This window comes from Prunus avium, chromosome 6, assembly GCF_965620075.1.
Source record: "Prunus avium chromosome 6, drPruAviu1.hap1.1, whole genome shotgun sequence".
NCBI lineage: Eukaryota > Viridiplantae > Streptophyta > Magnoliopsida > Rosales > Rosaceae > Prunus > Prunus avium.
In genome coordinates, this window is record NC_142289.1 from 5,343,949 (window position 1) to 5,370,413 (window position 26,465).

At 38.7% G+C, this 26,465-nt stretch overlaps 2 protein-coding genes across 2 annotated transcripts; one reads left to right on the forward strand and one right to left on the reverse strand.

Annotated features, from left to right (window-relative positions):
• Nucleotides 1–262: 262 nt before the first annotated feature.
• Nucleotides 263–14,776, forward strand: LOC148293525 (protein FAR1-RELATED SEQUENCE 5-like). Its single transcript, XM_088254503.1, has 4 exons — nt 263–995; nt 12,826–14,387; nt 14,489–14,551; nt 14,651–14,776. Exons 1-4 carry the CDS (start codon nt 263–265, stop codon nt 14,774–14,776), a joined length of 2,484 nt encoding a protein of 827 aa, XP_088110629.1.
• Nucleotides 14,777–17,085: 2,309 nt separating this feature from the next.
• On the reverse strand, nt 17,086–20,454 carry LOC110768428 (receptor-like protein 7). The gene has a single exon (XM_021972155.2). It carries the CDS (start codon nt 20,379–20,381, stop codon nt 17,253–17,255), a length of 3,129 nt encoding a protein of 1,042 aa, XP_021827847.2. The 5' UTR covers nt 20,382–20,454; the 3' UTR covers nt 17,086–17,252.
• Between the last annotated feature and the right edge of the window lie 6,011 nt (nt 20,455–26,465).

A 26,465-nucleotide genomic window follows, 5' to 3' on the forward strand; every position in this document is an offset into this window, starting at 1 on the left:
ATCTTGTGATGACTTTTCATTTTCATCTACAGTAACAACTAATATAAAATATATTAATTTTTCTTCAAACACTGTTTTTCCAATGTCTTGGTTTTCATCTACGTCCATTTTCTAGTTTCATCAGTAACTAATATGAACATATGATTGTACAGTACTTACCTCTGTTTAATTTTTATTGAATTAATTGTAATTTTTTATTGTTATGTGGAAGATATTTTAGATGTATAAATTTTGTTTGATTCAATTTTTGAAGGATATGAATATGGAAAATAATTGCATGGAAGATGGAGAAGGTGAAACAAGCCCTGGCTTGAACATTTCAGAAGGTGAAAGCAACGAAAAGTCATCACAAGCTATGAAAGGTAATGAAAAAATAGATTTGGTTCATTCTAGCATTCAAAAACAACTAATTCCTGTGATTGGGATGGAGTTTGAGACAGAAGACTTAGCATTTAAATTTTACAATGCATATGCATACAATATTGGTTTTAGTATTAGAAGAAGTAGCTGTCACAAATTCAAAAGTGGCCAGTTGAGAGACAGGCTTTTTGTTTGCTTCGTTGAAGGTAAGCGTGAAATTGATAAGCGTGTTTCTAATGTGAAATATCATCGTGCTGAGACAAGATGTGGATGCTTAGCAAGAATGAAAATTAGTTGTCATTTGAATGAGAAGTATCGTGTCATAGAATTTGTTTATGAGCATAACCATGTGACTACAAGTCCGTCTAACACTCATTTGTTTAGGTCTCATAGGAAGATCACTCTTGCACAAATAGCTGAAGTTGATATGGCTGATAGTTCAGGAATTGCTCCCAAAGCAACTCTTGAATTTTTAAGTAGACAAGCTGGTGGTCGGGAAAGTCTTGGATTTATTCCTGATGATTACAAGAACTACTTACATTCAAAACGAACAAGAGAAATGAAGTTAGGAGATACAGGTGGTGTGTTAGAGTATCTGCAACAAATGCAATTGAATGATCCTAATTTTTTTTTATGCTATACAACACTACTACATTTTTCTATTTGCGCGACGATAGTTTGCGCAACGAAGGACAAATCGTCGCATAAAAGATCATCGCGCGACGGACAATAATATGCGTAGCGCAGACTAGCGCGACGAAGAAATTTCGTCGTATAAAAGATCATCGCGCGACGGACAATCATATGCGTAGCGCAAAATAGAGCGACCAATAAATTTTGTCGCGCAAAACAACTTTGCGCGACAGAACAAACGACCGTCGCGTAAAACAAGGGGAAAAAACCGCGAACAAATATTCTGGCGCTTAATTCTTGCGCGACGACTAAACTTGTCGCAAATGACATCTTTGCGCGACAAAACACTATCCGTCGCGCAAGGTACAATATACAAAACCATTAATCCTAAGCCTAAATTTTAATTTTGCCATCTAAATCATGTATTTTTCATTGATTTTAGTGAAGATCATCATTCATACCCTTTTAATTATGGGAATGGTAGAGGAGAATCTTTTTGTATGGTTATCAACCTCCATACGAATAAATTTCAGGGTTATCAATTTCCCTACGAAGAGAACAGCGCGAAATATGTTTTGAAACTAAAAAGTGTTCATTCAACTCTACAAAACTAATTTCAACGATCCAACCGTTAAACGTGTTTGTATATACTGTGAGATTGTATACCCCAAAAATCGCAAATAACAAATATTCAGAGATCTAGAAATGGGACAAAATATTCAAATGTTATAAATGAACACGTTTGCGCGACAACTGTTTGCGCGACGACGATGTATTCGTCGCTCTAGGATGTTTTGCACGACGACTAAACTCGTCGCAAATGACATCTTTGCGCGACAAAAATTGTCTGTCGCGCAAAGTACGATATACAAAACCATTAATCCTAAGCCTTAATTTTAATTTTGCCATCTAAATCATATGTTTTTCATTGATTTTAGTGAAGATCATCATTCATACCCTTTTAATTATGGGAATGGTAGAGGAGAATCTTTTTGTATGGTTATCAACCTCCATACGAATAAATTTCAGGGTTATCAATTTACGTACGAATCTTTTTGTAGGGTTATCAACCTCTATATGTTTTGAAACTAAAAAGTGTTCATTCAACTCTGGAAAACTAATTTCAACGATCCAACCGTTAAACGTGTTTGTATATACTGTGAGATTGTATACCCCAAAAATCGCAAATAACAAATATTCAGAGATCTAGAAATGGGACAAAATATTAAAATGTTAAAAATCAACACGTTTGCGCGACGACTAGTTATTCGTTGCCATATGATGTTTTGCGCGACCAAAAAATCAGTACGTCGCGCAAAATAAATTGCGGGAAAACAAACAGTGTTCCAGGTGTTTCGCGCCACAACTTTGCGCGACGAAAATAAAGTAGCCGGGCAAGGAGGCTAGCGTGGCTGCGTGCGTGTCAAACTGGACTTTTGCGCGACGGAATTTCTCTATTGCGCGACTAATATCATGTGCGACGAAACGATTTTGGCGTCGCGCAAAGGTGTGATGTCGGCACGTCTTTGCGCGCCAAGCATGTCGATTTTGCGCGACGAAATTTGTTTTGTGCGACGAATATCTGTGTTCATCGCGCAAAGATGTGATGTCGGCAGGACTTTGCGCGTCGCTGAAATGGAATTTGCGCGACTTATTTATTTGCGCGACGAATTAAGCCTTCGTCGCGCAAAGCCGTCTTCTATAACAGATTCATTTCAGCCATTGCAGAGGCAAACTGAAAAATCAGTTTTGCCTCTGCTTCTGCCCCTCTCTCTCTCCGTTCTCTCCATTTTCTCAGCTGCAAATCAGTTCAGGACATATTGAAGAAGGTATTTTATTTGTTTTGTATTTATTTAAAATATCAATTTAATTTCTTTATATATTGTTTTTGTGAAATTATATTTGTATTCTGTTGTTAAATTATGCACGGCAATGTACGAAGTTAATTGAAATTAACTTCATACATTTTTTATTGTAAAGCTTAGTTCCCGTTCGAGGTTAGTTGGACCGCGCATGGGTGGGTAAACCACGACTACGGTCCAATTAATTCTTGAATTGTCCCATATTTTGGACAGTTTGGAAATGTATAGTCGTGTCACGTAGTTTACAGCTACATGATTAGGTTTCGATTGTGGAGATTTCGGTGTCATCTCGGTACGTTCTTCGGGTGGTACGTAGGTATTTGATATCTACTGTACACCTCAAGAACTGTAGCGAGATGCTGCCGAAATTCATCCACGTCGAAATCTAATCTCATGTAGCTGTAAATTACGTGGCATGACTATGCATTTTCGAATGGGATAGGTCCCTTACCGGAGACATAAGGTGATGTTGTGATTTTCTAACAGAAGGTGGATACAGAACCCTAACAGGTGCGCAGACGAATACTTGGATGGAATCGAGGAATTTATTCACTTTGCACGGTCACACAACCCGGGTGCAACTAGAATCAGATGTCCTTGTAGGAGGTGTAACAACATGTTGTGGGATACAATTGAAAATGTTCAATTTCATTTAGTAAGGAATGGAATGATTGAGACATACAGCAGGTGGAACCATCACGGGGAACAATTAGACATTGGTTCGTCTTCAAGGGCCACAAGAGTGGACAATGTTGAACCTATTGTGGATGCTAATGAACAAGTCATGGATATTATACATGATGCTTTTCCATTTGCATCAACCAGCAGCAATCAGGAAGGGGAAGATGACGTGCCTACACCAATGGATAGTGCAGAGTTTGAACAGTATGAAGAACTGTTAAGAAATGCCAACCAAGAGTTATATCCGGGGTGCGAGAGCTTTTCCGTTCTTACGGCGATTGTGGAGCTAATGCACCAAAAAAATAAAGTATCGTATGTCGAACCTGTGTTTCGATTACTTTTTGGGGGTTTTCAAGAGAATGCTTCCGACGGACAATTGTTTGCCGAAAGACCACAGACATGCACAGAAGATGTTGAGTGGTCTTGGATTGGGTTTTGAAAAAATCCACGCTTGCAAAAACAATTGCATGTTATTCTACAAAGAGTATGAAACATTGGATACATGCCCTATATGCAATGAGTCGAGGTTCAAACAGACGTCTCAGAATAGAATGACTAAGGTTCCACAAAAAGTCATGCGTTATTTGCCCCTGAAGCCAAGATTGCAGCGATTGTATATGTCGACGCATACTGCCACAGACATGAGATGGCATAAGGAAAAACGGGTAGACGACGATGTGATGCGGCATCCTGCAGATGGGGAGGCATGGAAAGAGTTCGATCGAACGTTCCCCGAGTTTGCTGCTGATCCCCGAAATGTTAGGTTGGGACTTGCCACTGACGGATTCAATCCGTACGGGGTTCTAAACCAACACCACAGCACTTGGCCGATTTTCGTATTCCCATATAATTTGCCGCCTTGGAAATGCATGAAAAAAGAGTACATGATGATGAATGTTTTGATAACTAAGGATCCTGGCAGGTCAATCGATGTGTACTTAAGGCCGTTGGTTGATGAGCTCAAGGATTTATGGACAAACGGTGTGCGTACGTACGATAAATCCACTGGGAAGATGTTCACTTTGCGGGCGGCAGTTATGTGGACTGTGAATGATTTTCCCGCATATGCAATGGTGTCGGGGTGGAGCACAAAGGGTTATATGGCATGCCCTGTATGCAAGGAAGATGTAACTTCTGGTTGGCACGCTGGAAAAGTGTGTTACCTTGGGCATCGAAGATGGTTGCCATGGGACCACGAGTGGCGGGAAAAGGATAAAGAGTTCGACGGGAACAAAGAGCGTCGCGCAAGACCTAGAGAATCGTCCGGTGATCAAATCTTGGAACAGCTTAATGGTTTGGATTTTGCTCCATTTGGGAAAACAGTTAGTCGGACCAGACCTGCTACACATATGAACTGGACGCACAAGTCTATGTTTTTTGAGCTTCCATATTGGTCGAAACTAAAATTGAGGCACAATCTCGACGTTATGCATGTTGAGAAAAATGTGTTTGACACATTGATAGGAACGGTTCTAGATATCAAGGAGAAGACAAAGGACACGATAAAAGCTCGTCTTGATTTGGAAAGATTGGGCATACGAAGGGGTTTATGGCTGAAAAGGGGCACTGATAAAGCTATAAGAGATCTTGCATTTTTTTCAATGAAACCGAATGACAGAAAAGAGTTTCTACAGTTTGTCTCGTCTGTTAAGTTTCTTGACGGATATGCTTCTAATATCGCACGTTGCGTGAATGTTGACGGGGGTAAATTTACCAGACTCAAGAGCCATGACTGTCATGTGTTTATGCAACGCCTACTTCCTGTGGGGATTCGACACCTATTGCCGGAAGATGTAGTGAAGCCAATCATATTGTTGTCCAGATTTTTTTCCCAACTGACGGCAAAAACGTTGCGAAAGACAGACATTGATCAGTTGCGCCATGACATTGTCCAAGTCTTATGCAAGTTTGAGATGATATTTCCTCCGGCTTTCTTCACGAGTATGATTCATGTGATGGTTCACTTACCAGAAGAGGCATTGCTTGCTGGTCCAGTCAACTATCGCTGGATGTATCCAATGGAAAGGTATATAATCATCATCATTCGTGTAAGCATCATTATCTCATGCTTCCTACTTGCTAATTTGCATTTTTCATTTTATTTTGGCAGGCTACTCGGAGAGCTGAAAAAAAGCGTACGCAACAGAGCGAAGCCCGAAGGATCAATTGTAGAGGCTTGGGTTCAATATGAGGCGCTTACTTTTTGTGGAATGTATTTAAAAGACGTGGACACGGCTTTCAATCGACCTCAGCGCAATAATGACGGAGGTGTGAGAAATGAGCAACTTTCTGTTTTTGCCCAAAGTGCACGACCCTTTGGAGATCCTGTACGAGGAGAGTCGTTTTCCAAAAATGACATGGAGGTGGCGCATTGGTTCGTATTGAACAATTGTGATGAGATAATGCCATATTTAGATGAGCATGAAGAGATGATGAAGCGAGAACATCCATCGCATTTGTATTCCAAGAAACACCGTGAATTGTTTCCAAAATAGTTTTTGGAATATGTAAGTTAAAAGTGTTTTGTAATTGACATATATATTGTAGTATTTCATTTTCTCAAACTAACATGTGAATGTTGTTGTATAATATTAGGTGAATAAGTTGAAATCAGATAATTCCCCCACTTACAGTGAAGAGTTGTATAACTTGGCATTCGGCCCAATTCGAGCTGAATTATTCTCGGGTTGTCATGTTAATGGCGTCAAGTTTTTAGGGACTGCACGAGATGACAAGTTGTGTACGCAAAACAGCGGTGTCCATGTTCCAGGTGGAGGGGAAAGTACGGACATTGATTTCTATGGCAAACTCACAACTGTCGTGCAATTGCTTTACAAAGACCGATACCAAGTCATCATGTTTAAGTGTCGATGGTTTGATACAAACCCAAATAGGCAGGGAAGTGTTAAAATCGATCAAGGGTTACTATCTGTGAACATGAACAGAACTTAGTACGATGACGACCCATACATTTTGGTAAACATGGCAAAACAAATTGTCTATGTAGATGACCCTAAAGCAGGGAGCGGGTGGAAAGTTGTTCAGCAGATGGATCACAGGAACGTATATGCTATACCAAAACTAGACCCATCTGACGTCGATGTCGCTGACCAACGGTCAGAATCTTGCATGGAAAATGATGCGGAAACGCTTCGCGATACAAATGTTGTTCAGGAACCATTTCAGCTCGAAGGAGTGTCTTCAAGAGAAATACCAATTCAATCCATTACAATTGACCTCGGTGATCTTCCTAGATACGATGTAGTTATGGAGAAGGAGGAGGAGGATGAGGATGATTGGGAGACTGAAAGTGATGATAGCAAAGACAACGAAGGTTATTATAGTTCGGATGATGAATAATGCAATTTATTTGTTGCTTAATATGTTTTAGTATTGGTAATTTCTTGTAATGTAATTACGTTAGTGTAAATATATTGGCAACTCTACTTTTGTTGAATATATGTACTTGTTATATATAATTTCCAATTATATATGTATGTGGAAAAATAAAACGAAGTTTAAAAAATTTGGATATACTTACTGAGAAGATTAATGTAAAAAGCAATGAACTCAAGTCATTCATACTTTTGTAATTAAATTATTTTACATTTAATTATGGCGTAAATGCAAATTATTACGGTTAGGAAATGAATCTCGTGTCTGAAAAGTTGCACGTCTTCCCAATTGGTCAGCGACATCTCAAATTGAGAAAGAATCTCAATGCTCATGTACTTGAGTTGTACTTAAAAAAAAAAAGTACTTTTGTCTAAAACGACCGGTCGTCATTTTTGCGGGACGGAAATCTTCATCCGTAACTGTTTTTGACTTTTGGTTCGCGAAATGTTGTTTGTTTTTCTGTGCTGAATCCAACCGTATAAAGAAATCGAAATTTGAACATACGGTCAGAAAGTTATAGATTAAAAACTGAACAGAGGTCGGAATTGCAAAAAAGGGCCAAAGAATCTGTAAAAAAACGACCGGTAGTCTCTGACCGGTCTCATTTTTGCGCGACGAATACTATTATAGCGTCGCGCAAGAGGGTTTTGCGGGACGAAAAATTTTGTCGCTACAGTTAACAAATATGCAATAATCTTTGATTAATAGAAAATAATCTTGCGCGACGAAAATATTTACCCGTCGTAAGAGGAGGTTTTGCGGGACGACGGATTTCGTCGCGGCAGTTAACAAATATGCAACAAATTTTTGAAATAATAGAAAATAATCTTGCGCGACGAAAAACTTTACACGTCGCGCAAAAGACATGTCCCTAAAAATCTCAACTTAGTGCGAAATAACAGAAAGAACCTTGTGCCTCGTCGCAATAATCGTTTAAAAAATAATCAATATAAATTATTTATTATTTTCTGTTTCACTTTGCGTGACGTATATAATCGTCGCGCAAAGTGTGTTTTAAAAAAAAAGGCGAAATTAAACTGTAAATATTTTTAAATGAACATCAAATTCAGTTACTATATTCATACGGGGTCAAGGTTTGTAGACGTAAAAAATCATCAAATTTGGAGTTAAATTAATCGTTCAAATTTGATTTTTCATTTGTAACCGTCGAAAATGTTGGTCCGTTACATCATGTGTGAGTGTATATTTTTTCTAAATTTTGGCGTGTACGATCTCTGAGTATAAACCAACAACTCTACCGGTTGGATCGTTGAAACTACTTTCCTAGAATCCGTGTGTCATGAAAACACTATATTAAAAAAAAATGAATACATTTTGTATATGTTTGTTAAATAGAACATACAATTTTGTGGTATCAACTATTGTAAATATCTTTAAATGACGATCCAATTCAATCATTGTATTCATATACAGTAAAGGAGTGCACCCGTAAAAAATCATCAAAATCGGAGTTAAAAAAACCGTTAAATCGTGATTTTTAGTTTATAACCGTCGAAAATTTTGATCCCGTAACATTATCTATGAATCTTGCATTTTTTCAATTTTTGGTGTGCACGATCTCTAAGTATAAACAAACAAGTTTGACGGTTGGATCGGTGAAACACCCATCGTACAATGCGTAGCCCCATTAAAACAACATATTCACTAACATGTTATATTGTTTACTTTTTGTAGTTTGCGCGACGAATATGTCTGATTCGTCGCGCAATAAATGATAGCGCGACGTAATGAAATTGCCGTCGCTCAATGTACTTCTCAGGATTTAGGGTTTATATTGCGCGACGATTTTGTTCATTTCGTCGCGCAAGTTCTCAAATTTTTGGCGGTTATAATCCCGCGTATTAAAAATTTCTTGCGCGACGCCATTTATTTATCCGTCGCGCAAAGTACGAAATTTAACTTTGCGCGACCGATGTGTTTTCGTCGCGCAAAGACGCAAACATTTAGGGAAAGAAACGTGCAGTTTTGGTCTGTCTTCAACCTCTCTCACTCTCTCAGTCTCGACATCAAAATCGCAGCCTCCATTTCCGATTCGAACCCTAACTAGCAGCCGCTCTCTCTCCTTTCCCTCTATCTCATCCCTCTCTATCCCTCTCTCCTCCGTCCCCACTCATCCCTCTCAGTCCCTCTCTCCCCGGAACCCTCTCATCCCTCGCATATCGTGGCTCCTCTGGCCCGCTCTCTCTCCTCCGTCCCCACTCATCCCTCTCAGTCTCCTCCGTCCCCACTTATCCCTCTCAGTCCCTCTCTTCTCCGTCCCCTCGCATCCCTCTCAGTCCCTCTCCCCTCCGTCCCCTGTCAGTCTATCGCCTCCTCCGTCTCCGCTCATCCCTGTTAGATGATGGCCCCCCACTCTCTGTCTCGCTCGCCACTGCCGAACTACCGTGCTCTCCGGTCTCCCTCGAAACCCAGTTGGTAAATTTCCCAACGCTCCCTGATATATATTTTTTCAATTTTTAAGTTTTATTTCAGAAATTTTCGGATTAAGTTTGGAATTGTTTTACTGTTTCAATTTGTATATTTATTTTGTAATTGTTTAAATTGCTGCTTAATTTGATGGTTGGTTAGGATTTGTATTGGATTTGTATTGCGGCATATTAAGTGTTTAAATTGCTGTTTCAATTTTGTTTTTTTATTGGATTTGTATTTTTTATTTCAGATTTGTTTTTGTATTGAAATTGCATTGTGGTGTACGATTTGTGAATTTTTAGGTGTATTGCTGTTAGATTTCAGATTTGATTGGAGCATTTGCTGCTGTTTTTTGTATTTTGATTAATTTTCGGGGGCTTTAAACTATGTGCTACTAACCAAACTATTTCAAAATTGGGCAGCAATTTGATTTTTCTTTATTATGTGCTTCTGATTTTTGTAATATCATACATGTTTCTATTTTGTTTGCTTTAAAAAATGTGCTTCTGTTTTTTGCCATATAAAGAATACATGTTTCTGTTTGTTTTTTAAATATTGAATTTGTTGTTCTTTAGGCTTTGAGGTTTTTTTTTTTACAAAATAATAATTTTACCCAAGGATGTTTTTTTAATTGTAAGACCTTATCAGATGTCACAACTTATCAGACGTCGTAAGACGGTGATGACTTCACCTAGTTCAGCTCCCCCGACTGCGGTGTCAGCTCCCACTGGTGTAGCACAGTTGCAGGACATGCCAGTTTCTCCCCACGTCTCCCGGGCCCCGGTGTCATCAGAGTCATCAGTGGCGCAACCAGTTAGTGCCAGGCGGCGTCATCGCCCTCCCAGCACGACCGACACCACGTCGCCATCTGCTGCTAGTGCGTCGGGGTCACAACCAGGTAAAGATTTTCCTTCAACTCTAGTTGTTTCAGACCAAGAATGTTAGTAGGATTTGTTATTTAATGTTAATTTTATATTTCTTTGCAGCCAAGAAGAACACCCGAGGACCCTGTCGCCAGTTGATGACGGCCAAAGTCACCCGGGTGAACAAAAGTCGTATCAACATCGCATACGACGCGCGACATCGGGCTGCACCAACGGCTGACCAGCACAGCTCGTTGGCCCATGACATTGGATCCGTCGTTCGGACTTATTGCCCGATCAAATGGAAGTCCTGGAGGGTCATGCCTGATCAGGTGCGGATGGAGATGTTAGGACACCTGTCGGTATGTATTTTATACCTTTTCATTGTTTTTCCCTTCAAATTTTATTTCTAATATTTAATGTATGTAATGAATTTATTTTAGACAAACTACAATTTGGAGAACGTCGGCGAAGAGTTATTAGCCTACATCAACAGACTCTTTGCTGACAGGTACAAGCAGTGGAAGAGCGATCTGCATCACCATTTTCAGGCATATGATGATACGCAGGTTGCTCTTCAAGAGGGTTGCCCGAAGGAGCTTGAGGGCCGGGAGGATAGTTGGCAGTGGCTCTGCGGTCATTTTCAAGAGGCCGATTATGTGGTATTTTTATATATTAAATTGAAACTTATTACATGTTTCTTACTAATGTGTATTTAATTTTTTATAAATTCACTTTCAACTAATACTTTTTATTTTTTGTATAACAGAAGAAGGCCAAAGCAAATAAGGGCAATAGGCAGAGGAAGACTCTTCTCCACCATTCAGGTTCCAGGCCCTTCTCTTATAGGATGGAGGCGCGGCGCCAGGTAATAATAAAGTCGTTTTTATCTATTTTTTAATATGTCATTAATATTAATTTGTTTTTTTCGTACTAACATTTTTTTTTTCTGCTCAATTTAAGGGGGGGTCCAAATTCCCAGAGATTGACGTATTTGGCGACGTTTATGTTCGACCTGGGAATGAGTTGGCGGAGTCCCTTCATGTAAGTAGCCTTTAATTTAAATTATTATGTAAGCCTTCAAGTTTTTATAGTTATTATATGAATGTTTTAATTCATATTTTATGTTATGTTCAACAGACGACTATGATTAAGAGGAGCCAGTTGGTTCTTCAGGAGTCCGCCTCCCAGCTTCCTCCCGATACGCCGCTCGAGTCCGTGGTTCCTCCATCGGATGCAGGATTTCAAATCCTGACTGAAACCTTGGATCAGAGTCTCGGGAGGCGCTCAGGGACATATTGTCGAGGGATGGGGAATGCCAGGCAGCGGCCACCTAGACCCCGTGAATCATCAGAGTCAAATGAAGAGGTGACTGCTTTGAAGACAGAGGTGGGGGACCTCAAGAGTCATTTGTCTCATATTCTATAGTCCCTCGCTCACTCCGGCATTTCAATCCCGCCTTTTACTCCCCCGTCGACCTCCGAGCATGGCAACCACACCTCTCCCCCTGTCAACCATGTCCAGACCTCCGAGCTGCATTTGCCAGACGACAATGTAGATCTTGGAGGGTTGTTTGATTAGATTTTAACATTCTTAATTACATTTTAAATATTTCTACTGTACTAAATACATTATGTTATAACATTTTACATATTTCTCTTTATTACCTTTTTCTAATTGCAATTTCATTTCATTATTTTTTTTTTTTACCAAAATAATTCAATTTAATTTTAAATTAAAATTAATATATTTATTTTTTACGCGACGAAAGTTTCCGTCGCGCAAATTTTTTTTGAAAATACACAACCGTAAAAATAAATTTTAAAGAATTTATTTTATTTTGCGCGACGAAATAATTTGTCTCTCTAAGTAAATGCGACAAAAATATTTCATCGCGCAAATATTTTAAACACGAATCCACTAGTCGCACAATACCTGCGCCACGAACGTTACTCGTCGCGCAGTGTCCTTACAACGACTATATTTCGTTGCGCAAATATTCTAGACACGAATATACTCTCGTCCCTCTGCTTTAGCGCGACGACGGTTTCCGTCGCGCAAATTGTTTTTCAAAATACACAACCGTAAAAATAAATTTTAAAGAATTTATTTTATTTTGCGCGACGAAATAAGTTGTCTCTCTAAGTACATGCGACAAAACTATTTCGTTGCGCAAATATTTTAATCACGAACACACTCGTGGCACAGTACCGGCGCCACGCATGGTAGTCGTCGCGCAGTGTCCTTACAACGACTATATTTCGTCGCGCAAATATTTTCGACACGAATATGCTCTCGTCCCTGTACTTTAGCGCGACGCTTATGATTCCTCGCGCTATGTTAATGCAACGAACATATATTCGTCGCGCAAAACTTTGACCGACGAAAAATCTCATCGTCCCGCGAAATAGTGTGCAACGAAGGTTTACCGTCGCTCATTTTGCGCGTCAATTTTAATATGTTCGTCGCGCAAAGTGTATCTTTACTATCTTTGCGCGACATATTTTGCGCGACGAATATTCTGTCGCATTACTATTTGTGCGACACAAATGTACTTTGCGCGACCAAAACTCCTTCGTCGCGCAAATACAAAAATCTAGTAGTGCAAGTGGATGAAGATGATTTGATCACTAATATTTTTTGGGCTGATGCGAGGATGATGGTAGATTATGATTATTTTGGTGATGTAGTATGTTTTGACACTACCTATAGAAAAAATAAAGAAGGAAGAGCTTTCGCAATGTTTGTTGGTGTCAACCACCATAAGCAAACTATTATATTTGGTGCTGCATTATTATATGATGAGACAATTCAAACTTTTACGTGGTTGTTTGATACTTTTGTGAAGGCTATGTCTGGAAAAAAGCCAAAGAGCATTCTTACAGACCAAGATGCTGCAATGTCTACAGCATTAGCTTTAAAATGGCCAGAAACATCTCATCGTTTATGTATTTGGCACATATATCAGAATGCAGCCAAACACCTTAGCGGTGTTTTTGAGAAGTTCAAAGATTTTAGCAAAGATTTTAGTAGTTGCATATATGATTATGAGGATGAAGGTGATTTTCTAAATGCTTGGAATAGTATGCTTGAAAAATATACTCTTGTGGGCAATGATTGGTTGAGTCGCTTGTTTAAAATAAGGGAGAAATGGGCGTTAGTTTATGGGCGACAAACTTTTTGTGCAGATATTACTACTACCCAGCGGAGTGAAAGCATGAATAGTTGTATAAAAAAATATGTTAGTTACAAATATGACTTGCTCAGATTTTTTCAACACTTCCAAAGGTTGGTTGAAGATCGTCGTTACGAAGAGTTGAAAGCTGAATTTAAAGCAAGTCAAAGTTCCCCAACATTATCATTTCCTGTAGAAATATTGAAGCATGCAGCAAATGTGTATACACCGAAAGTGTTTAAAGTGTTTCAAGATGAGCTATGTAAGGCTTATGATTGTGCTTTGCACTTCAATGATGAGATGGGAACAATTAGCAAGTATGAAGTTATCCCGTATGGGAAGAATTGGAAACATACAGTTACATTTGACTCAACAAATAATGTAACTTTATGCAGTTGTAAGAAGTTTGAGTTTGCAGGAATATTATGTGCACATGCCTTGAAGGTTCTTTCTACAAGAAATGTTAAAAGTATCCCAGCTCAATACATCTTGAAGAGATGGACAAAAAATGTGAAGGCTATGAGTGCAAAAATTAATTCCTCTTCAAGTACAAATGACCCTAAGCTAGAAATTGTAAGACGTTATAGAGAGTTGTGTCGGTTGCATACTCAATTAGCAACAAGGGTAGCAGGGTGTGGTAAGGCGTATGAAATTGTTATACAACAATTGAACCAGACTTTTTATGAGGTGGATGCATGTTTGAAAGAAAAATCAAGTCAAGAAACGTTTGAAGTGATCTCACCAGTAATGAATAGTAGATCTGAGTTAAATGAGTGTATTAATGTTGATGATGATATTATTAAAGTTAGAGGAATCAAAATTAAAGAAAGAGTTGTTGGTAGTTCTAAAAGGCCAAAAAATGCTTTGGAGAAGCTGACAAAGAAGAGAAGAACTCGAAAAACAGAATTGCAACATTCAAGCAGTGTTGATTCAATATGTGTTCCTACTACAAAAGTTGTTCCAACACCTCTATCAGAATTTTCACAGGTATTGTATAAATTCGTTATTAATTTCATCTTTTTTTGTTTATTTCCCTGTAGCTTCATTGTATTTTTCTTACGGTATTGGTTGAACCCAAAAAATTGTAGGAACTTGTTGCTGTCAATAATTTAAGCATGGAATTTCCAGTTAGCATGGTCAACTTGTTGCAAGTACTTCATTGCATTTAGTTAAAACTTTTCTTAATCATAATTATTTTCTTGATTGAGTATATTTCACTCTTTTGACATATATATACTGTATGAGTGTAGGCACAATCACCATTGGAAGGAGAATTTGGGTTGTTTAGCTCTCAATTCACAAGTGCCGGGGCCAAGAGTTATAATGTTGAAGTAGATCCACCTTTTTCAATTGACAAGAGTCACCAAGCGTCATAATGTTGAATTTGGGTTGTTCAGCTCTCAATTGACAAGGGTTCCATAATTTGTTAGAACTCTGTTTGATTTAGAATGTTTGTTATGTTTGTCCTGTCTTTGCATTTGAACTTATTCTGATATTTGGCATATCTGCCTTCTTAAGGTGTTGAAGTATTATATTCAATGAAAATATTACTTGCATTTCGAGCCACGAAGTCATTAATCATGTTGCATACTTTCAAATAAGCTCTCTCCATGTCAGAACATGATGAAGAATGCACAATGATGTTAATAATGCAGAACCTCATACAAACTTCATAGAATTTTGGGTCATATAGAAAAGATTTTAGAGGAAAAATAATACATAATTTTTATTGTACAGGATTTCCTTCCCATCACTACGAACCTCAGCAATGGTTGCTTCTCAATGTTCACTCCTTGCCTACCATGCCCACCTTCACTACTTTGACTACCACTAGAACCTTTTTCACCAGAATTTGATCCCTTCTTCTTTGCACCTTCTTTTCCTGAATCAGAATTTGATCCCTTCTTCTTTGCACCTTTTTCACTAGAACATCATCTGGGCTGTGAGCTTCCTCTTTGTTAACTTTTAGCCTGTAGTAGTTCATGTAATAGTATTGACATGAAGCTGTACCTAAGTGCTGTCCCTCAATATCAATATCCAAGTATACTCTGTGGGTAATTTCAGGACAGCATCCCCATCAAATCACCACTCTTAACCATTTCACCATTTAACAGATTCCAAATTATTAGTACCCAATAAAGCATGCATTAAATAGTGTATCTGTGGACACCCAATAAAGCATTCATCCCTACGTATATAAGGGTGATTAGCTTTTGATTCACACCCGAAAAACGTCTCTGGACACCCAAAAATTCCCAGAATTGCCTTTGTAGCCAAGTGTCCATAGACAAAGCTTGAAAATAGGATCAATTTAAAAAGGCAGGATGGGAATTAACTTCTGATGAACCAAATGCTGGAGGTATGCTTCAGCGATCAACCTCCTTCCTTCTCTTTTTCTGGAAAAAAAGTATTGAAACCAAATGAATTGCATAATGGGTATATAATTATCGCAAATTAATCGTTTAAAAGCTTCTTATGCGATGGCTCCAACACCAGCAACCAAAAAGGGGGGAAAAATTATGAAGTAGAGCCTGGCTTACCTCACGAACCAGCGGTCAACGAGTGAAATATATGCAGGGGCTGAGTTTTGATAATTATATACCCATTACGCAATTTATTTGATAATTATATACCCAAGATGAAGCGGCTGAGTTTTGCGTACGATGCTCAAAAACCAGCAATCAAAAAACAAAAGAAAAAAACATGAAGAGCATAGCGTGCTTACCTGATGAACCATCAGCCGACGAGCGAACTAGAAAAACAAATCATATGCAGGGGTTGAGTTTTGTAGAGCGGAGAAGATGAACTGGCTGAGTTTTGCAGTGCAGAGAAGACGTAGGGGTTGAAGTGTAGCGTAGAAGATGAAGCGGCCTGCAAAATGTTTTTGTCAAACGTGTATTCTAATATAATATATTTTAATTGTTTTAATTAAAGAAAAAAAATACTAAAAGAGACTTAACAGAGTTAAACTCCTGTTAAGTTGTGTGCCACATGTCACAAAACTAAGGAGGAAACATGGGGGCACAGGAACTTTGGTAACAGGAAAACCGGACTCCAATAAATTGGACGGATATGATAGGGCATACTCCCATGTCCCACCTACGTGTACTCATGTTTTTCTCTGACATAGAATATTCTCAGTGTGATTTGAATTAAATATTCTCAAGAATTAATACGATATGTATAATTTGCCTAAGTTTATATCGAATTACAAATTAAAAACTCTACGCAGCACCCCCTTGCAAAAATTATAGATTTAAAATTTAAATGTTAAAATAGTTCCTATAATTTTACCTATGTCGGTCAATTTAGTCACGTTCAAATTCAATTTAAATTAATTTCAAAAAATTGTAATTGATTATAAGTATGCTAATTCAATCTAAAAATGAAATAAAAGAAAAAAAAACTTAAATATGGTAGAATTGAAAAAATTGCTAGCTTGACATGTCCAAATCAATAGTCATGGCTCATGGCCCAGTGGGAGGGATAATTTACTTCTGTGGCCTGTGGTCTAGGGTTCCCATTATATCATGTACGCGTATGTTCATATTGATTTCCGTAATCTTGGATTGTAGATGTTTGGTCTCTCACCTCATACATGAAGTTGCTGAGGAAATTTCGAGCCAAAGAGTTTAGTTGCTTTGTTCTATAATTAATGTGTTCTAACCCTCCAACTCCGAGTATCATAAAATCATAATTTTTTTTGTGATATTTGCTACATTCCACAAATATAAAATGAAATATAAAAGATACACACCAGAAAGGCAGACACAATTCTTATTTCTTGGATCTTAAAATACCCTAGGCATAATTAACAAGGAGTCCACACTTGCATGGTTCCTCCTAATCAATTCAACGTCTCCACCACCTTTGATTTATGTAAACATGTCTTCGATGAATACCAATTCTTTCTTCCAGCTGAGGGAATATCTTGAGAAGGATGTTGTACATAGCTCTGTAATACCACTTACTCCATCTCTTGCACAACACAAGTGACCCAATGGCAACTCCAAAGCCAAATGTAAATCCAATTTCGACAATAATAAGATCCCAATTAACCTCACGATGACGTCCATAATTTGGAGGCCTTCCATTCACTGTTGGTGGTGGTGGAAATCCTGCTTTGGTATCCACCGTCAAAGGAAACCCCCATAGTCCTTTGTTACCTGTAAATGAGTCATTTACAAATGTTGAAAACTGATTACCGGTTGGGATCCTGCCGATCAGTTGATTATATGAGAGATTTAAGGATGCAAGGGAGGTAAGCTTCACCAACTGCGGTGGAATATGCCCGCTCAGCTTGTTCTGTGACAAGTCCAAGGACTCGAGTACTTGCATGTTACCAAATGAGGATGGGATTTCGCCCGTGAATGCATTTCGGGACAAGTTAAGGACACGTAGTGATTTGAATTCTCCCATTTCCTTAGGTATGGGTCCTCTGAAGTTGTTGCTTGAGAAGTCAATCAAGGTAAAGATAGATAGAATCTTTACCAGTTCCATCTCGAAACCTTTGCTAGTAACTGTTACACTTACACCATACTTTAAAGAACCATCATCTGCATAAGAAGAACCATCATATGCAGAAGAAAGATCACCCAGTGCGTCATAGCACTGTCTTATGGTTGGAAAGCAAGATTCAGGTGCATAAGAAGAACCAGCATTTGGATAGCTAAGGCAGGATTGTTCAGGTTCATTGCAGCTTATCCACTTCAACGGTTTTCTTTTTTTATGTGATCCAACGAGGATTGTCGATAAGGAACCATTTTCAGTAGCCATCATTTCCCGCCATGTTCTCCAAAGTATTCCCTGTATTTCACCACTGAAATTATTGTGAGCTAGGTCTATGATTTGAAGCTCTGGCCAGGTGCCATTGGTGTTGAGACATTCAATGCCTCCATAAAAGTTGTTGGAGCGCAAAATAAGGACACGCAAGGTGGAAATGTTCTTCAACAAGCATGGGAAGCTATCTGTTATATTATTGTTTCCAATGTTTAAAACCTCCAACATAGTGCATTTAGCTAGAGATTTTGGAACCTTGCCACCTAACTGATTCCCACCGATCTCTAGAATTTGCAATGAACTATCTTCAGTAACTTCAACATTAGAAATAGATCCAGTGAGGTTGTTTCTCGCTAAGTTAAGTACACTCAGATCACGCATTGCAGTCAAGCATTGGGGAATCATGCCAGTCAGAGAATTGTTGGATAGATTAAGAATCTGAAGATATAAGGCATTGCATATTGATGCTGGAATGAGCCCATGCAAGTTATTGATTGAAAGAGAGAAGAACAATGTGTTTGTGAGGATATTACCAATGTTCGATGGTATAGAGCTGAAATTATTTCTCGAGTAATCCAGATACTTGGCATATGGTAGGAAAATTGGGATTTTCCCCTGGAGTTGGTTTGAATGAAGGTCAAGAGTTTCCACTGTAGAATGAAATAAAGGAGCTTCTAGTGCTACCAAGTAGTTACAAGAAAGATTTAGGGTATAAAGTAGATTGGCACTCCAAATCCAATCGGGTATCTTGCCTTGGATATGGTTTTCTGAAAGGTCCACACTGGATAACGTGGATTGATTTCTCAAGAAATATGGGATTGTTCTCAATTTGTTAGAAGCCAAATACAAGAAAGCAAGTTGAGGAAATGAGGAATATGAGGAATCAGTACCATTGTATAAACTCAGCAAGCTATTGTACGAAAGGTCAATGTATGTAAGATTTTTCAGCTGTTGAGGGCCATTGAACGGAAAGGCACTGAAATTGTTGGAAGAAAGACGAAGTGATTCAAGGCCTCGAAAATTAAAGATAGACACAGGCATTTGTCCTTCCAAATTGTTGAAGCTTAAATCAAGGGTAACTAAGTTGGAAGAAACATTAGAAAATGCAAGTTCACCAGAGAATTGATTGTGGGAAAGGTTTAGTTGTGACAATAAGGGAAGAGAAAAGAGCGACGAGGGGATTGATCCATGGAAACTGCAATTTGAAAGATTTATCATGGACAACATTTTGAGGTTGCCAATTGATTCAGGCAGTGACCCTGAAAAGTTTGTCTGGCGTAGAATCAAGGACCGAAGAGATCCATTATTCTTGGGAAATTCTGGCAAGGAACCACCAAGTTCGTAATTACTCCCAAGATAAATAGTTTCTAGAGTAGGTACCTGAAAGATCTCGTTGGGAAATGTTCCATTCAACCGACAACCACTGAGCGTCAAGGAAGTCAACTTTGAAAAATTGGCAAAGAATCCTGGAATTGGACCGGAGATTTCGTTACCACCCAATCCAATAACAGAGAGAGACTGAAGCTTAGCAAGAGACTGATCAATAGGACCAGAAAGATGACAATAGGACAAGCTCAGCACCCTCAGGTTTGGCAGTGAAGATGATATCGCTTGGGACCAGTCAGCCCCCACTGCTGACAAATCTACTTGGTCGAAATACAGCTCTGCCAGCTGTGTGAGGTTCTGAAAGAGGATGCTTATATTCGGGGCCTCAAGGTGGTAGACTGACTGGGAAATATCAAGGACAACCAACCTTGTCAAGCGTGAAATCTCAATGGGAATTTTCCCGGAGTAACCATTATTATATGATAAATTCAGATACCTCAAGTTCACAAGCTTTCCGATTGCTGATGGAATGCGAGTGCCATAGCCAAAATAATTATCAGCCAGATTGAGTCTTTGAAGATGTTGAAGATGGAAGAGACTGCTCGCATTGTCGATGCCACCAGAGATAGTTTCGCTGCTAAGGTCAAGACCAACAACATGCCCATTACTAGTGCAATTAACACCAACCCAAGAACAACAGTCGGTGCTTGAATCCCAAGATATAACCTTGGTTGAGGAGTATGAAGGTTGATCAAATTGAAGGCTTTTCTTCAAATGGAGCAACGATTGTTGCTGGTCTTTAATACACTGGCTGTGAACTGCAGGGAGGAGGATATTGAAGCAGAGGAGGAACAAGTAACGCAGCAAAGTTTTCATTTTGGAAAAAAAATTTAGCTGATGAGGGAAAGTGATGAACAAACAACTGATGAGAAAGAAAGGTTGTGGTGGCTTTAATATATATATATGCATGGTAGAATACAAGTGGAAAAGGGACACCTCCTAGCTTTGATGAGATTAAATCTTTGTCGTCGCTGCTGGCTTGACTTTGAAGTCTTCCACCGACACCTAATCTTGTAGTAGTAACCAGGAAAATAGGACAAGAGAAAAATAATAATGATGTAGCAAAAAAGGCCTCCACGAGATTCGTGGTTAGCTTGACTTGTTCACTTTAAAGTCTTTCTTTATAATTGCAATTTGCATGGCAAGCTGTAAAGAATTCCGTGTATGTTTGGGGTTGGGTTAAGTTATAGCTGTCATGCAATGGAAGAGTTTGGTTTCTTAAATAGTTTACATTTGTTTGTTTGTTTGTTTTTTTTTCTATGGAGAGTTGCTTTTGATAAAATAATAGAGTTGATCTGGACATGTGAATAACCAAACAATTATACATTGGGAGGAATCAAATCTTTCATGATATCTTTTATCTTAAAAAGCAACTTTTAATTATGTAAAAAAAAAAGGGAAACCTCAATTTTCCGATTATGTCAATTTTATCATTATAGTTGTAATTAAATCTTTTGCAATTCAAAGGACATTATAAACTCAGTCAAATTTTCTTTCAATTTTATCAAAAATACAACAACCCAGATGGAAAATTCGTCAAAATATAGACAACAAAAGTTACTTTTTACCAATTTATTTATTTATTTACAGGGTACCATTTATTCTATGCCATGTCAATAACCATTACTATTCTTTCTTTTATTTATCTATTTATTCCTTACAAAAGAAAACCCTTAGATTCTAACTACCCTACTAGCTACCACATTAGTTTGAATTGTTTTTATTCTTCATTTTCCATATTGTTGTCGGTTGCTAAAATTATGTTTTTTTTTTCTTTTGTTTTTTGGAATGAGTCGGTGTTTACTAGAAATTGGGTTTAGAAGACTTGATTGGCTCTTATTGTTCAGCGAGACTAATTCTACTCGACCATATCTCAAGTTCTCAACTGATTCTTACTAAACTTACTAAATTTTAGCTAAGGAAGTGGTTTAGGAAGCCTATTATGGATACTCTTAAGCATTTATCCATAGTGAAAAGAAAAATTAAAAATAACATATTAATTGTAGGTTCTGTTGCTCCCAAAGAAATGAGCGGGTTTAATACACTAGTGCAATATCAATTTGCATCATGCATGCAATATCAACTTGCTACTTTCCAACTACGAAATTTTAACCCAGAAATTCTCAGTGCATTTTATTCCAAGTTAAACCCAATTAAACTCGAATTTTTAAACATTTAACAACCAAAAGAAGCAAACTCTACACTTTTGCAATAGTGTGTGAATGATGGAAAATTTGTCACCTGAGATATTGACATGTCGGATTGAGAACAATGTGGAAATTGTGATGTGAGATCGCTTTCTGGATTGACTTGTTGACTTTGAAGTCTTGCCCTATCTTGTGTAGTGGGCTCTGCTACAGTCTACATGATTTCCTACCTACTTGGATTTTTGGATGAGTATTGACTTGGCCGAGATCAATAGTCATAGCTCATGACCCAGTCAAAGAAAACAGATGATTTCTGTGGCCCAATCCGACCATCAGACACGAAGACACTGAGGAAATTTCGAACCAAAGAGCTCCATAACAACCTTGCATATCGTTTAGCTTTACCTACCAACCTAGTTTCACACTATCATCCCAACTTACAACTAAATTCTGGTCAATTATATGCTTCACCCTAACAAAAATAATTTTTTTTTTAAAAAGTATTAAAAAAAAAAAGTATGAGTGTAGTCAATTATATGTGACATCGGACCTCTTTCTTTTTTTCTTTTTTCTTTTTCTAACTTCCTTCAATTAACTTTTTTCAATTAGGTAAGGTACACAGCCTAATTACTATCAAAAGAAAAAGAAAAGTGAAAAACCAAGTTAAAGACTTGTTACTGGTAATCATATTCATTCTCATGTAATGCATAATCTATAGACTGAGTTTCATTTCCCAAAAAATTAACGTGATCTCTTTAGTTAGAAAATTTTGCATATAGTGATTGTATTATACATACACACATTTACACATTATTCGTGTTTAATTTATGTATCTTTTAAAAAAAAATTAATAAACAAGTAAACTACTTCATATATTCCTTCTTTTTTTTGTTACATATTATGTGTAAACATTTTATTTGTGTTTTTTATGTCCCGTATTTTACTAACTATGTTTTGAAATATGGAAATAATTTCACCTATAGATTTAATACTAAAATCCACGTCATTGAGAGGCAGTGCTAACAATTTGGGTTGAATTCAAGTTCGCATTATATAACAACCTTGCATGTCGTTTAGCTTTACCCACGAACCTACTTTCAGTCTTTTATCATCCCCACTTACAACTACAGTCTGTTCAAACACTACTACATTTTTCTATTTGCGCGACGATAGTTTGCGCGACGAAGTACAAATCGTCGCATAAAAGGTCATCGCGCGACGAATAATAATATGCGTAGCGCAGAACAGAGCGACGAAGAAATTTCGTCGCATAAAAGATCATCGCGCGACGGACAATCATATGCGTAGCGCCCACTCCCGCGACGAAGAAGTTTCGTCGTATAAAAGATCATCGCGCGACGGACAATAATATGCGTAGCGCAAAACAGAGCGACCAATAACTGTCGTCGCGCAAAAAAATTTCGCGCAATAGGAAAAACGACCGTCGCGTAAAACAAGGGGAAAACACCGCGAACAAATATTCTGGTGCCTAATTCTTGCGCGACGACAGAACTCGTCGCACATGACATCTTTGCGCGACAAAACAATATCCGTCGCGCAAGGTACGATATACAAAACCATTAATCCTAAGCCTTAATTTTAATTTTGCCATCTAAATCATATATTTTTCATGGATTTTAGTGAAGATCATCATTCATACCCTTTTAATTATGAGAATGGTAGAGGAGAATCTTTTTGTATGGTTATCAACCTCCATACGAATAAATTTCGGGGTTATCAATTTCCCTACAAAGAGAACAACGCGAAATATGTTTTGAAACTAAAAAGTGTTCATTCAACTCTACAAAACTAATTTCAACGATCCAACCGTTAAACGTGTTTGTATATACTGTGAGATTGTATACCCCAAAAATCGCAAATAACAAATATTCAGAGATCTAGAAATGGGACAAAATACTCAATGGTTATAAATGATGACGTTTGCGCGACAAATCTTTGCGCGATGAATGTATGTTCGTCGCTAAATGATGATTAGCGCGACCAAAAAACCAATACGTCGCGCAAGATAAATAGCGGGAAAACAAACAGTGTTCCAGTTGTTTCGCGCCACAACTTTGCGCGACGAAACCGAAAATTAGTCGCGCACGGTGGTTATCGTGGCGTCAAACTGGGCTTTTGCGCGACGGAAATTCTCAATTACGCGACTAAGACCATATGCGACGAAATGATTGTTTCGTCGCGCAAAGGTGTGATGTTGGCACGTGTTTGCGCGCCAAGCATGTAGATTTTGCGCGACGGAAGTTGCAATGTGCGACGAAAAAATGTGTTCGTCGCGCAAAGGTGTGATGTCAGCACGTGTTTGCGCGCCAAGCATGTCGATTTTGCGCGACGGAATTTATATGTGCGACGAAAGAATGTGTTCGTCGCGCAAAGATGTGATGGCGGCACGAGTTTGCGCGTCGCTGAAGTGGAATTTGCGCGACTTATTTCTTTGCGCGACGAATTAATCGTTCGTCGCGCAAAGCCGTCTTCTTTAACAGATTCATTTCAGCAATTGCAGAGGCAAACTGAAAAATCAGTTTTGCCTCCTCTGCTTCTGCCCCTCTCTCTCTCCGTTTTCTCCATTTTCTCAGCTGCAAATCAGTTCAGGACATATTGAAGAAGGTATTTTATTAGTTTTGTATTTATTTAAAATATTAATTTAATTTATTTATATATTGTTTTTGTGAAAATATATTTGTATTCTGTTGTTAAATTATGCACGGCAATGTACGAAGTTAATTGAAATTAACTTCATACATTTTTTTATTGTAAAGCTTAGTTCCCGTTCGAGGTTAGTTGGACCGCGCATGGGTGGGTAAACCACGACTACGGTCCAATTAATTCTTGAATTGTCCCATATTTTGGACAGTTTGGAAATGTATAGTCGTGTCACGTAGTTTACAGCTATAGGATTAGGTTTCGATTGTGGAGATTTTGGTGTCATCTCGGTACGTTCTTCGGGTGGTACGTAGGTATTTGATATCTACAGTACACCTCAAGAACTGTAGCGAGATGCTGCCGAAATTCATCCACGTCGAAATCTAATCTCATGTAGCTGTAAATTACGTGGCATGACTATGCATTTCCGAATGGGATAGGGCCCTTACCGGAGGCATAAGGTGACGTTATGATTTGCTAAGAATACAACATAATTGTTGTATTGTGATTGTGGTTCCAGGAATTATGAGCAGAAGGTGGATACAGAACCCGAATAGGTGCGCAGACGAATACTTGGATGGAATCGAGGATTTCATTGACTTTGCACGGACACACAACCCAGGTGCAACTAGAATCCGTTGTCCTTGTAGGAGCTGTAACAACACGTTGTGGGACACAATTGAAAATGTTCGATTTCATTTAGTGAGGATTGGAATGATTAAGACATACATCACTTGGACCCATCACGGGGAACAATTAGACATTGCTTCGTCTTCAAGGGCCACAAGAGCCAGTGATAATGTTGAAGCTAGTGTTGATCCTAATGAACAAGTTAGGGATATTATAAATTATGCATTTCCATTTGCATCGACCAGCAGCAATCAGGAAGGGGAAGATGACGTGCCTACAGAAATGGACAGTGCAGAGTTCGAACAGTATGAAAACCTGTTAAGAAATGCCAACCAAGAGTTATACCCGGGGTGCGAGAGCTTTTCCGTTCTGACGGCGATTGTGGAGCTAATGCAGGGAAAAATAAAGTATCGTATGTCGAATCTGTGTTTCGATTACTTTTTGGGGGTTTTCAAGAAAATGCTTCCAAAGGACAATTGTTTGCCTAAAGACCACAGGGCGGCGCAGAAGATGTTGAGTGGTCTTGGATTGGGTTATGAAAAAATCCACGCTTACAAAAATAATTGCATGTTATTCTACAAAGAGTATGAAACGTTGGATACATGCACTATATGCAATGAGTCGAGGTTCAAACAGACGTATCATAATAGAATGACTAAGGTTCCCCAAAAAGTCATGCGTTATTTGCCCGTAAAACCAAGATTGCAGCGACTGTATATGTCGACGCATACTGCCACAGACATGAGATGGCATAAGGAAAAACGGGTAGACGACGATGTGATGCGGCGTCCTGCAGATGGGGAGGCATGGAAAGAGTTCGATCGAACGTTCCCCGAGTTTGCTGCTGATCCCCGGAATGTTAGATTGGGACTTGCCACAGACGGATTCAATCCGTACGGGGTTCTAAACCAACACCACAGCACTTGGCCGATTTTCGTATTCCCATATAATTTGCCGCCTTGGAAATGCATGAAAAAAGAGTACACGATGATGACTGTTTTGATAACTGAGGATCCTGGCAGGTCAATCGATGTGTACTTAAGGCCGTTGGTTGATGAGCTCAAGAATTTATGGATAAACGGTGTGCGCACGTACGATAAATCCACCGGGAAGATGTTCACTTTGCGGGCGGCAGTTATGTGGACTGTGAATGATTTTCCCGCATATGCAATGGTGTCGGGGTGGAGCACAAAGGGTTATATGGCATGCCCTGTATGCAAGAAAGATGTCACTTCTGGTTGGCACGCTGGAAAAGTGTGTTATCTTGGACATCGAAGATGGTTGCCATGGGACCACAAGTGGCGGGAAAAGGATAAAGAGTTTGACGGGAACAAAGAGCGTCGCGCAAGACCTAGAGAATCGTCCGGTGATCAGATCTTGGAACAGCTGAACCGTTTGGATTTTGCTCCGTTTGGGAAAACAGTTAGTCGGACCAGACCTGCTACACATATGAACTGGACGC